Here is a 12,692-nt window from a genome sequence, read left to right on the forward strand (position 1 = left end):
CTGTACGCAAAACATTCGATGAAATTATAAATTGCCATAATAGAGGAAAATGGTTTTGGGGGCGAAGAATTTAATTAATTTGAAATTTGTGTTGTTAGCAGATGATGCCCTCTGCCTTTTGCGATTCTACGATTGCAATATCATCATTCAATCATTCATCATACCTTGTATTCCACTAGTAAAAACTCCACAGATTCTTCGAGCTGAACTAGAAGATTCGTCCCATCCGTTTTCATAATTAGCAGAAAAGCTTCTAAGTCCTTCGGTGCTGTGGCCCTTTTCCATTTACCTGGTTTATCCCTCCCAAGACTTTTGAGACGCACACGCGACCAAAATAAATTAGCACCTCAACACAAAAGAAGGTGAAGGTATTAAACCGATCGCCTAGCAAAAGCGCAGGTCCCCAAAGAAATGTTGGCAGGTGGGCAAAATTTGTTTGGGTGCTAGCAGTTTGTATACATATATGTACATGGGTTTACGTTTGGGCTTGGATAGAGTTTGGACGTACGTTTGCGTTATGTGAAACAAGCACATTATTAACAGTGTAGGGGTATGTAATATTCGAGCCAATCAGTTATAGAGTGTGCATTCAAAATTATATTTACAAAGAGTAAAACTATTCCGAATGATTTAGAAATGAGATTCATTTTACAAACCGTTTGCCTTCTTAAGTTTGTAATGCTATGTTTTATTAGACTCAGTAAAATACTTGTCTACTACTATTTCTTTTACTGACTTATTTTATTGCACCAACCTCCGCCGCCTTCCTTTCCTTTCTATCTTTGTCAGCTTGGGCTTTCCTCGGTCAAATGATTTGTTGCATTAAATTTATAGCACACAATAAACTTTTGCGGTAGCTGGCAAGACTTCAACCCGCCAAATGCCGCAGGGCAATTACAACAGCGGAGGCTAAAAGGCGAGTGGGGAAAATATACATTTAAAAATTTGAAGAGAAATTGTTGGTGGAGAAAGCGAGAAGGATTCGTGATTTAAGCAATGCAGCAGTTTTGCTATTTTTAGCGTATGTACCTCTCACTCTCCATATTCCGCATCACTCACACGAATTTTATGAATAATATCCTAAAGGCATTAATTTCAAATTGGATATTTTTGGCCATTCTCGTCGACGTGCACAACTGTAAACAAGAGTAAATACCTCCAGCATGCATGGACCAACAAGCCCCCCAAAAAACCAGGGGCCTTATTGGGGTAACAGACCGTAAAGAGCGAAATATGTGTAATATGATTAAATTTTATCAACAAGCAACTGCCAGTGCCAGAAAACAACAAAAGCATCGCCTTCCAGGGGATGCTCGGGAAAGTCTGAGGGGTGTGTAGGTTAAAAAACGCCTGGAGACGAAAAACATTGGAAAACAAATGCAGAAACCAAAGATACAACAGTGTTTCAAGCACGTTTCAGCCAGCTCCGTCATCTATAAACGTATTGGTCCCGGTCATAAGTAATGCTGTATGCATATCCATTACTTTAAAAATGCTGAGGTACATCTGTACAAGACAAATTGAACCACTCCAAACAAAAAATTTGTTAAGTCTTAAGTCTATAACGAAGAAATTAAAATGATATGTTTTTAAAAAACATAACTTGAAACGATTTAATGAGACTAAATGAAGTTATAAAACATTTTTTTTTCAATATATTAAGAATTGAATATCGCAGGGTAGTCGAAAAGCAATGATTTTTTAAATCACACACTGACTTTTCTGACAACAAATCCTCTGTTTGTTCTGTATGTGTTTACGACTTTAGATGGCAATGTGTTATTTATGGCTCATTTATGATTTGGGCGCGTGATATTTGTAAGATATTGTAAAAAGGAGGGCAGTAAGGCCTTTGCATTTTGATTGCAGATGTGTGTAATGGAAGGCCGTGTAATGTAAGGCCATATGAACCCCATTTATAAATCCCCTCGAATTCGATAGAGAAACGCCATTCTTTTGACAATTTTCTGCCTTAATCCAATAACAAACTTTAACCGCTGCCACTCACTGCTGTTTTCCACTCATTTGTGTCCATGTTGCGCTGTCATATAACTACTGCATTGTGCTCCACCAAAGGAACACTTAAACAAATTGTTAATTTTTTTAAAAAATATATACCTAGGTTCAGCTCACAAAAGCGTAAATTTTATTTGCGAGCTCCAATTTCTTTGACTTTGTAAGGTCTAGGTCTATTATCTTAAATTGTTTCCAAGGCCATATAAGATTTTTAAATTTTGAATTAAGGTAAAATGGCGGTATATTTTCTCCGTGCGCACATTACGCATACGCCTCGGGTGCAGCCAAGTGCCACTGGCAATTGACAACTGTTGCTGCCGCAAGTGGTGGCAACTGTTGCGGTGTCGCTGTCTGATTAAATTTTGATTGTTGCACTGGATTTTTGCATAAGTTGCAGCAGATACTACCAGCTAACCCCCTTCCACAGAGCCGTTTATTATGTGCCACTCGACTGGCTGATAAATCTAATCAGTGTCGTGGCAACACTAATCCACCACGCCCACTGTCGCCCGCTGTGCCCACCTTTAAGGTTAACGTTAAGTAAGTTTAAGTTTCTGCCAACTTCTCAGCGAGTGTGAAAGAGGAGAAAAGTTTTTACTTAAATTTTTTATATTATTTTCGCTTGGTTTTCGCAACTCCCTCCCTCTCTGTCTTTCCAACTTCCTGCAACACTGCACGTAGTAACTTTTTATTATTGTATTAGCAAAAGTTTATTTTTTCTTACTTTGCCACCCCGGCATCTTTGACTTGGCTACATCTGCGCCTTTAAGCCAGGCCAATCGATAGTTGTCTGCGAGCACAACTGTACACACTTGTGCAAATGGGTCGTTTTAGCCATCCAAATAGCACGAACCCACTGCTCCAATCGTCCAAGTTGGCTGAGATGTTGCGCTTTTGTGGCCGATGGTTTAGATTTAATTTGGCAACAGCAAAAGGGAGGGGAAAACATTTTGACAAAGTGCCCATCGTCGAAGTCGTCTGAGAAGACTCAGCCGCTGCATAGTGGTTGCAAAACTATCAGTTATATATTGTGAGAACTTAGGAAAATGTTTTTAATGAATTGTTGAATTAGTAACGTACCTGACTACTAACGAATATATTGACGTGCTTGCTTATTACTTACCTGTAAACTGACAACGACATTTAGAATGTCAACTATGCGATTAGAAATTCGTGGAAATGAATATACAACCTCTCATAAAAATGGATCTTTCGCTGGAAATAATAAATATAAAGTTAGCATGTGAGCTTTTAATCGCTTAAGCCATATGGCTTTTGTAAGCCTTTTTAAATTTTATATAGGACACTCAAGAAAAAAACCTCCTTTTGAAATATCCTCTTAAGCCGGCACCTTAAGCAGCCACTCAAGGTCACCGGCTGAAGTTCTCTAGCGCGCAACTGAGCTCGAATTTGCAACCACTGTCGCATTCGTGGTAAAAGCAACTTTGTTGCAGTCTCTGTGGCCCCATGGAAGTGCACTTATGTGTGGAGTTGAAGGCAGTGAAAGGCAGCACCGCCAAAAAAAGGGGGTGGTGCTCGGTAGACGGGGTGACAGCCACAAAGGCGCTTGGCTTGTCACCCGCTACTTGGTCAAAGCATTGCGTCAGTCAAGTGGCACTCGGAACAGTTAAGCAGCGATCCGACGCCATAAATGTTGCTCCTCCAACTCCGGCTCCATGTCCTGCACTTGCTCCTTTGGAGCTGGGCCTCCAACTCGAGTGGCAACCCACAACTAACGAAAAAGAAACTTCAAAAAAGGCTAACGTTTGCCGTTTTCCTCGGGGGAGGGAGATGGGGCATCTTGGCACAGACAATTTCGCAGCAATTTAAGTTTTAGCTTTTGTTTAAGCAACACTTCAATTACAACGCCTTCACAAAGTATGTCAACTATCTTGTGAAGGAAATGCTCGTAACAGGATGCAAGCACAGTGAACACTCACGAAAGATTATTGTTACATTTTTGAAGAAATTGTCGAAGTATAATTAACTAATGAATAATTATACTTACAACGTAAGTAGACTGTTGGAAATAGTGATATCTGATTAATAGTGATATCTTTCGACCTACAAATTATAAACATTTTTAGTAATGGTTCCCTGTAAATCCCCATTCTCTCGTAGCTTCTTCAACTTTCAGCAAGGTGATTAAACTCATTTGGCACACACATGAACGGAGCAAAGTCCTCCGCTGGCTCTTCTCATCGTTTTCCCCTCGACTTCACTTTTGTTATAAATTTTTTGGGCGAGGATAATAGTTTACAGGACGAGCACGAGAGGCACGTATCGAATTGTTGCCAGCTGCTGTTCACAGGAGACACAGACACCCACACAGGTGCGCTTTATGTCCTGACTTTAAGTTTCGGTTTGCCACCAGTGTCCTGAATTCGTTTTTATGATTTATTATTTTTCAATCTGCTCCAAGGGATCTACCTTTTTACACTATCCCATACCTCACTACTGACATACTTTTATTAACTGATAGATTGGTTGGGTGACCCAAGAAAAAAATGTGAGCAAAATAATCAGACGAGAAGAAAAGTTTCTGTGATACCGAGAAGAGTGGCTACTTATTATATAGTTACATAGGAGGGTATATACAATACGCGTTTGGGCTGAAACATTTTTTTATTGAATATTATTACTTTAGATATAAATAGTTATATAATGTTTACTTGTATATATTATTTGTATACTTGTCGTGGGGCATTGATATCACTTATTATTAATTATTAAACTGCGGACCCAAGAACATTAAGATCTAAATGCAAGTGAAAAGGTTTGAAATACTTAAAATATTGAACTAGTATATATGTTGAAATAAAAATTCTTCAGCTGAGTAATCACTGTACTTTAATAAGTAATAAAAAGAGTGGGTCGCCATGTATGTATTTCTGCTTTGGATAAGTTTTGTCTATATAATTATAATTAATTACTTTCTAGAAACTTTGACACATCTAATTATTATTTTATTAATTTATGTGGCCGGCCCTAATCACGATATGGGTTTCCTCAGGAGTGACCCAGTCTGAAACGATATCGAAGTGGAAAATCCCTTGCTGTCCCAAATTGATTGTCCCTGTTTTCTGTTATTCCAGAAAGTGTTTTGTCAAAGCATTCCCAGCCGGAAATCTTATTTTCTTTTCAGCTTATTCCCATTTAATTGTTGCCGCGAGCTTAAAGCCAAAAACTAAAGATTTCCTTGGTTTAGCTTTGAGGGACTGCAACCGGATTTTCATTTCATTTTCTTTCATAAAACTTCTGTGTACTTTTGTGCACCCAAATCGAAATCCAAGTGCAATGGCAGCGGCCAAAATGCTTGCTCCAAATGCTCCGTAAATCCGTTTAGCCAGTCCGAACGCAAAATGAAAAGCGTTTTGCAGTTTGTGTAACTATTTAAAAACTTTTGCCCCGCCTTTCCACAAACTTAGCGCTGCCCGATTCGAACCCAAATTGAAGTTGCTCTCCTCATATCCAAAGATCGAAATGGGTGGCTGTACTAGAAGTTTGTGATCGGTTATTTGGCCCTATATTTACTGAGATGCAAGGGTGTACATATTTAGGTAAAAAGTAATAAAATAATTGAGAGGTCCCTGATATAGGCTATGAACTTAGCTGAAAGCATAACTTGTCCTTGTAGAGGTGAATATATGTACAACGTGTTTTAGATTTCAATATGAGTATAAGCCGAAATATCCTCACTTATTTCTGAGGAATCCGCCCTCGTTTTTATACATGCACTTATGCAAGCACACATTTGCAGACCCTATCGTATCCGTTCCGGTATCCCCCTGATCTCATCTTTCTGCTCATCCGAAACTTTACAACAAATTAAATTCAAGCCAAAACTTTCTGGCTGCAAGGGTTCGGGAAATTCGAAGGCTGAGGTGCATGGACCGTAGAGTGTGGGTGCCCGAAATCGATACAAAGTTTGCTTTGTACGGCATTAAATTCACTTGCCACATGCAAGTGGCACCGCATCACTGGCAGCTGTGGCTTAATGCATTAACAAAGGGGGCAGGGACCCCAAGTCCGCTGGATCCATTTTCCGTTGGAAATGGATCTGCATTTTTAACGGCATATTTTAATGCCTGATTTTTAACGTCAACTCGACGCACTTATTGACAGCTGCGACAGAGCGGCCCCAAAACTCCACCTTGATGCATATGTCATGCGATACAGAAATTTATTTGCGCCGAAACGGCGCAGGATGCCCCAGCGGGTCGAAAGCGTAAAAAATGTTTAATTTAATTTTTGTCGCACCAGAGAGAAAAATAAGTAATGTGTGCGGACTACGACTTGACTTTTTACCCACATGTACGAGTCTATACATACATATATGCATAAAGGCTTGCATATATTTTGTCACGGCAACTGCTGTTCAAACATAAAACGCTTAAAAAATGTTTATAGGTAAATATTTACTGTTCACGGCTTTTTCTTTGGGGAACGTTTCGGGGAGTGTCGTCAAAAGTTATATCTGCTGAGCCTGGCGCTAATCGACGTATGTCAAAATTTGATTGAGTTTTAATATCGGTGGCTGAACGGCGTAATTGATAATCATTCATTGATCAGAGCAGTCATCAAATGGTTTAATAACCGAAAGCAAGTACCATCAATTGATGCAGTTAAAATTTTTGGAAAAAATAACTTGGTGAAATATTTTGAATGTTAAGTATCTGGAAGCAATGAAAGTGAACCACAGGATATGAAATGCACAACTAATAAATAAAATGATGAGTATTGTATGAACAAACAACGAAAATAATAGGTTTTTGATAATATTAGGTTGTTAAATGAAACTGTTTTGTGGTTTAACAATACCAAAACACCAGTTAAAGTACTGATAAGGCAATCAATGAAAAAAGAGAGCGCACCAAGTATTTGTTGAGCTTAAGAGCCTTTGTTTGACTACAAAAATCTTAAAGTAAAAGCTAAAGTGATTTTCATTCAATTTAAGCCACTCCAGTGCAACTGATTGTGAGTTACAACAAGAGATGCACAGGAATAGAACCCGTTTGGCGAAGTGAAGGAACCCGGGGAGCGATGCATGCAAATTGGACATTGCACTGATGAGCGATGTCCTTCTGCATTTCTGCCTTTCTGTCTGTGCGGTGCACTGGCTTGTTTAATTGCAACTAAAAGCGGAAGCCAACAACAGCAGAGCAATGCAGAGTGCAAAATGGCAAAAAGAAAGACACGAATATAACGCTGACTGCTCCCCTGAACTGTGTTAAAAACAAGGACCAACAGCTGCGAAAAAAAGCACACACTCTCGCACAGAAACGAGGCGAAACTAAAGATTCGCACACGAGTTTGTTGTTTAGTTGTGCTCGTTTGTTTGTTTGTCGCCCTGTTTGTTTGGCGTACGTTACTTCCTGCAATTTGCACACTGCCAAAGCTGCAACTTTCCTCACTGGCATTGCAAAAAAAAGGTATTTAATACATATATACTAGACTGTTACATATCTACATCTACATATTTAACGTTGAAAAAAAAAGTTGTCTTGTCCCGTAGAACTGAAGGAGCTAATTAATTTATTGATAAACTTTAAGCGTATATCGACTCCTCAGAGCGAGGAGTTTAACTGCATTTATAAAAACAGAAAGTAGCACTAGTTAAGAAATAGTTACTTATTGTCTACAAATTTATGTTGTAAGTTGTTCAAGAGCAGATCATTAAGACTCAGTTCAGATGGGAATAAACCTAACAGCGATTCATTTCTGATCCGTGACTTTGGCCACTATCCTAGTATGGAAACGTGGACATCCCATCCCCCTTTTGCAGGATGCAGGATATTTGGATGGGTGACTGGGTGACCAGGTGAGAAGGGACGCGTGTCCTGATGGGGGACAAACAGAGCCGAGTCGGCTTTCCTTTCTGACACACTATTTGCATGTTGCATGAGCTGTCTCTCTCGTTCGCATCCTCCCTTCTCCAGGCCCTTTCTCCAGCCCCTTTCACCTGTGCCTGGCGCATATGTCACTTGTCTAAATGGCAGCGACAACGCCACCCGAACTGGCCAACCGATGGATGGGGCCAGAGGGATGGCATGGGTGGAGGAGGTACGAGGGGACAGGTGAAATTTGCTGCCGACTGGCCATGCATGCAAATGCAACATTTGCAACTGTTTGAGTCGCTGTTTTCTCTCCCCATACCCTAACAGCGGGCGTCTCCACCTTTTGAAGTCAGAAGACTGAAGTCTCTATACTTAAAAAAATAAAATACTGTATAAAAGTACGCAGTATAGCTTGCAAGGCTCATTCATGTTTGTGAGTTTCCACTTTGTGTAATTTTTAATAATTTTTTTTGGTAAGCGTAGTTGAGACTTCGGTTACAGAAACTACTCTTGTTTTTCCTGTTTTTGCAGCTGCTTTCGCCAACAAGGTGGCAACACTGACACTAAGCAACGACACCAGCAACCCTGCTGCAACAGCAAAAACATGTGGCAAGAATACACCAACAACCGGCAGTAATTTGGACACCTTGTCTATGTGTGTTTGCTTAGGCTGGCGATAAAAAACGGAGAAAGTCGGCGAAAAGCGGGTCTAACGGGCAATGAACATCTGGGGAAAACATGAGCAAGGGGTTAAATGCAAACATGGGAGTCTAGAGTCTAATCGGACGCAAGAAAAAAAAAAAAAAAATATTAGTCAATATTTAATTTTTAATTAAAAGTTCAATATTTCCCAATGTTAGTCCCTCGATTTATTCCTCACAGAAATTGATTTACTTAAGAAAGTTGCGTGCGGAACTCTTGTCTAAGTTGTTAATATAATATATGTGATTTCCCTGTATTATAGAATTGGTATAAATATCAAATTCCTGGACCGTTCTCATTTAAACTTAAGCCTCTTACTCCCAAATGAATTTTATTTTTGTCAATCAACGAATCAAAAAGTATCCCCCTTTGTCCTTCCCAATCAAGTTTGCCAACTATTTAACGCTCACCAATTAAAGCCACACAAAAATGGAAGGCTTAATGATGGCCTTTGTTTTCATCACTCTCCATAGCCAGTCATTCGGCCATTCAGTCAGTCGTTGGTCTATCTGCTGTCTTTATATATTATTGCGGATATGTATATCTGGCCCTGTGGGGCTTCCGCCAGTACTGCTGATTTTATACATTCAAATTAGTTCGCTTTGCACGAGTGGCCCTCGAATGAGAGAGCGTACTGCTGTGATATTTCCCGACCACGGCTGACTGGCCAGGCAACCAAGCAACCCAGCAACCCGTCGGGACACGGCACAACCGGGCCAATACCACTGCAGCATATATACATACGTATATATACATATATATAGATAGAGGGGGCTATCAAGTTGCCTGTGAAGTGCTTATCCTCAAATCAGTGACACTTGAGTGTGCAGCCCAAGTGACTGACCAAGTGGGCGACTGACTGACTGCTGGAGGACCAGAGCTGTCATTTTGGCTTCTTTTCCTTTACAAATTAATATTAGGTTATATACTATAATTTGATATCCGTTTTGGTATAAACAGTTTTCGTTTTAAATACCTGAGGCGTATACTGCCATGAAATTCGCCATTCGAAGTGGAATAAGCTGCTATGATCTGTTACTCCTTTGAGGGAAACCCGCCAACACTGAGCGGCAACCAAACAAAAGTGCGAAGACTTCGTTTCATTTATTTACTTTGCCCTTCGACCGCCACTTGCCATTTGAATCTGAAACTGGCCAACAATTTGAGTGTTGTTTGTGTCCCTGATTGAGTAGCTAAGTAAACTTTTGACTTTTATTTCATTTAAGGGGCTTATGACTGTAGGGGATAATTGTGAAATGGCTTAATAGTGTGATTTAAAAATAATAACTACACAATAATAATATAAGTTAATGTAAAATATCCCTTCAGAAACTAGCAAATTAGTCAGACTAACCCGATAAGCAGAAAAAACTTGTCTACTCCACAAAATGGCCAATAAATTAGCGCAAGTAATTTGCGCAATTAACTAAAAACAGCTAAAACCGATATTTATTTGGTTAGCGAAAGTCGCCCCTTGCAACAGCGCGAATGCAATGAATTGGCAATAAATTTTCGGTGCTCGGTTCGAAAAGTCGGGAGTGAGGCGAAACTTTCTCTAACCCCTTTCACTTTATTTTATTCGATTGTGTGGGTGTGTCGGCAGAGTCAACTAATTTATGTTTTAACACACTCGCACATGCAAATTAGCACACGCACAAAATGAATGCAAATATTGGGTTCCAAGGGGGCTGAAGCCGCCATAATGAGCTCAAGTTGGGCAAATGGGGAATGAGTGAATTGGTCTGAGGTTTCCGGGCCTTCTTTGCGGTTCATCTGGCAACAACTGTTGACAAAATGAAATCAATAAATTTAGCGCAAATCAATTAAAATACCCCAGCCAGATTGAATTAGAGTGCTGGGTGCTTTTGGTCTTCTTTTTGTTGGCCAAACAAAAATATTTGTCGATTTGCGGTATTCACAAAATTAAATTTGTCACACACTCACCGGCAAGATGGAATGTCCGGATGAGTTTAGGGAATTTTGCCTCACTTTGTGTGAAATTTATTCAAATTTATTTATACGGCTTATTAAAATTATTGTAAGTTCTGCCATTTAATTAAAAGTCAAATTTTATTTGCAACCAGAAAAGCGGAGCAAACGTGACAGTTGAAAGTGGAATCAAATTTATAAAATCGAATTATTGCATGCATGAAAATTAAGCAGCTTTCGGGTTAAGGCCCAATAAGAAGAATAAACCCATAAATCATTCAAATACCAATCTAACTGCATTTAAGGAAATTGTGTTTTATCTTAAGTGGAGCTTTGCCATTTATAAAGAATAGAACGAACTAAGACAAAGGAGCTTAGTTAACTCATTTATTTCGAAATAGTTTCCTTTTTAATTGCGTTTTACAGTCTAACAGCATACATTTTGTTTGTAAATAAATCCAAATAATAGAGCAGCTTTAATCGTAGTAGACTTTCCGTTCCTAATCCAATTTAATTTGTAAGGCCCACACACTCGAAATACTGGGAACACAAATAACTTGATGTAGGCAAACGTGGAGAGATACACACGAACATAGCCAGAATAGGTCATTACCAAAATTTTGCAAAAATATTCTCGAAACGACTGTTGTTCGGTCAATCTCAAATATTTGCCACGGAAAACCGGACAATCGGACAGTTCGAGAAGTGCCCTGCGATAATTGTCAATGAGCATTTAAGCAGCATAGAAAAGCTACCCGAAAAATCGTCCGGCCGGAAGTCAAATGTAGATTTGGAAAACTATTCAAGCGTTAAGTGCTCTGCAGACCATGTTCAAGGACACCGCCACCGCATCGACCGGCGGACTCGCACGGGAACTGGGTGACGCCCATTCGACCCCCGGCACCTACCCTTCGCCCACCTCCGGCGCCACGCCCCCCGTCGTCAGCCGCACGCTGGACCGACGTCTAAACCCCAACGCCCCCGTGTTCGTGCCCGACTTCAAGGCCAGCCAGGTGGCCAAAAAGCTATTTGATGAGTGTAAGTGATGAAATTTGCAAGGGCTCGCTATTACTTTAAAGGTAGAGTAGCAAATGAGCGTATATAAGAGATTACAATTTCAAATGCAATTTATTCTTTAAATCGCCTGCACAATACGCTTCTAAGCAAATGTCCCAGTTTCCTATATATTTTATATGGTCAATTTGCTTTCAGTGTCTTCGTACACCCGGTGGAGTACGGCCTCCTCGGAGGACATATCCTACGGACCCCGTTACGAGTCCATCTGGCGTGAGGTCAGCCTACAGCAGCAGCAGCGTCTGCCCAATCCGGGCTTCGATTACAGCCTGGATCCTGGGGAGGATGAGGTCGGCGAACTTGAGTTTGACGAGGTCCAGGCCATGAATATCGGAGCCGAGTCCTATGATCCCAAGCTACGAAGCACAGCAGTCAGTCAGGCAATGGTTGTTCCCGAAACTGTGGGAGATGTGGAGGAACCTTTAGATGAGGAAAAGAGGAATGGTTTTCAGAATCGCCCCTCCGCCAGACCTGCCAGAAGGTGCTGTTCACTCATGTAGGCCCCAAAAAATGGGGAATTCTATTTATTTTCCATTTGTTTTTACACCTGCACGCAGACTCAGTAAAATCTTTCCTTACTCTCTAATAAATTTGGGAATTCCTTTCTTTAAAATAGGTGCTTATAAGGGATTTTCCTTTTCTAGGTAAATAAATACATTTTTTCTGCATTGAAGTGGCTTTCAGCAGGAAGAATTAAATTCTACAGGTATTTTCCAACGCCGCGGCGTTGCAATTAAGACGCTTTTCAGAACTTTCTAAATGCACTCCTTTCAAGCCCACTTACGGCTGACTGCGAGAAAGGAAGCTCCGTGGAGAAAGGTCGACTATACCTATGACATAATTTATAGCCTACATTTTAGCGCCCTAAACGGGTTTGTTTTACTTTCCACGAAGGCTCTTGCCTTTCTGCCTTCAGCTACTTTGTCCTGACTTTCTAATGATGTTGAATATGCATGAAAACTTTTGCCGCACGCAGAATTTTCTCCGAGGATGGCAGCTGAAAGCTTGATTCACCTGTCTATGGGTTGCATGGCTGCAGGACTGCCTTCAGATTTAAATAACACTGCGAATAATATTTTTAAAGCAACTCATTTTTTAACTCTACATTCATCTGCATAACTTCTCGAACTTTGG

At 40.3% G+C, this 12,692-nt stretch overlaps 1 protein-coding gene and 2 long non-coding RNA genes across 3 annotated transcripts; 1 reads left to right on the top strand and 2 right to left on the bottom strand.

Annotated features, from left to right (window-relative positions):
• Positions 1-642: 642 nt before the first annotated feature.
• On the bottom strand, positions 643-1,548 carry LOC26535863. Its single transcript, XR_001454186.3, has 2 exons — positions 1,030-1,548; positions 643-909 (listed from the first exon to the last, which is right to left on the bottom strand). It is a non-coding gene; the product is annotated as an uncharacterized LOC26535863 (long non-coding RNA).
• Positions 1,549-10,078: 8,530 nt separating this feature from the next.
• On the bottom strand, positions 10,079-10,666 carry LOC120321151. Its single transcript, XR_005560737.2, has 2 exons — positions 10,500-10,666; positions 10,079-10,338 (listed from the first exon to the last, which is right to left on the bottom strand). It is a non-coding gene; the product is annotated as an uncharacterized LOC120321151 (long non-coding RNA).
• Positions 10,667-10,980: 314 nt separating this feature from the next.
• LOC6529485 lies at positions 10,981-12,171 on the top strand. Its single transcript, XM_002090451.4, has 2 exons — positions 10,981-11,522; positions 11,697-12,171. The coding sequence occupies exons 1-2, from the start codon at positions 11,312-11,314 to the stop codon at positions 12,056-12,058; spliced, it is 573 nt and encodes a 190-aa protein (XP_002090487.1). The 5' UTR covers positions 10,981-11,311; the 3' UTR covers positions 12,059-12,171.
• Positions 12,172-12,692: the final 521 nt, after the last annotated feature.

Source organism: Drosophila yakuba, chromosome 2R (assembly GCF_016746365.2).
Source record: "Drosophila yakuba strain Tai18E2 chromosome 2R, Prin_Dyak_Tai18E2_2.1, whole genome shotgun sequence".
NCBI lineage: Eukaryota > Metazoa > Arthropoda > Insecta > Diptera > Drosophilidae > Drosophila > Drosophila yakuba.

Bases quoted from the DNA above. Each gene is read 5' to 3' on its own strand.
- LOC6529485 (XM_002090451.4), top strand. From the start codon at position 11,312: ATGTTCAAGGACACCGCCACCGCATCGACCGGCGGACTCGCACGGGAA. The intron at 11,523-11,696 runs GTAAGTGATGAA...ATTTGCTTTCAG, and splicing joins CAAAAAGCTATTTGATGAGT to TGTCTTCGTACACCCGGTGG.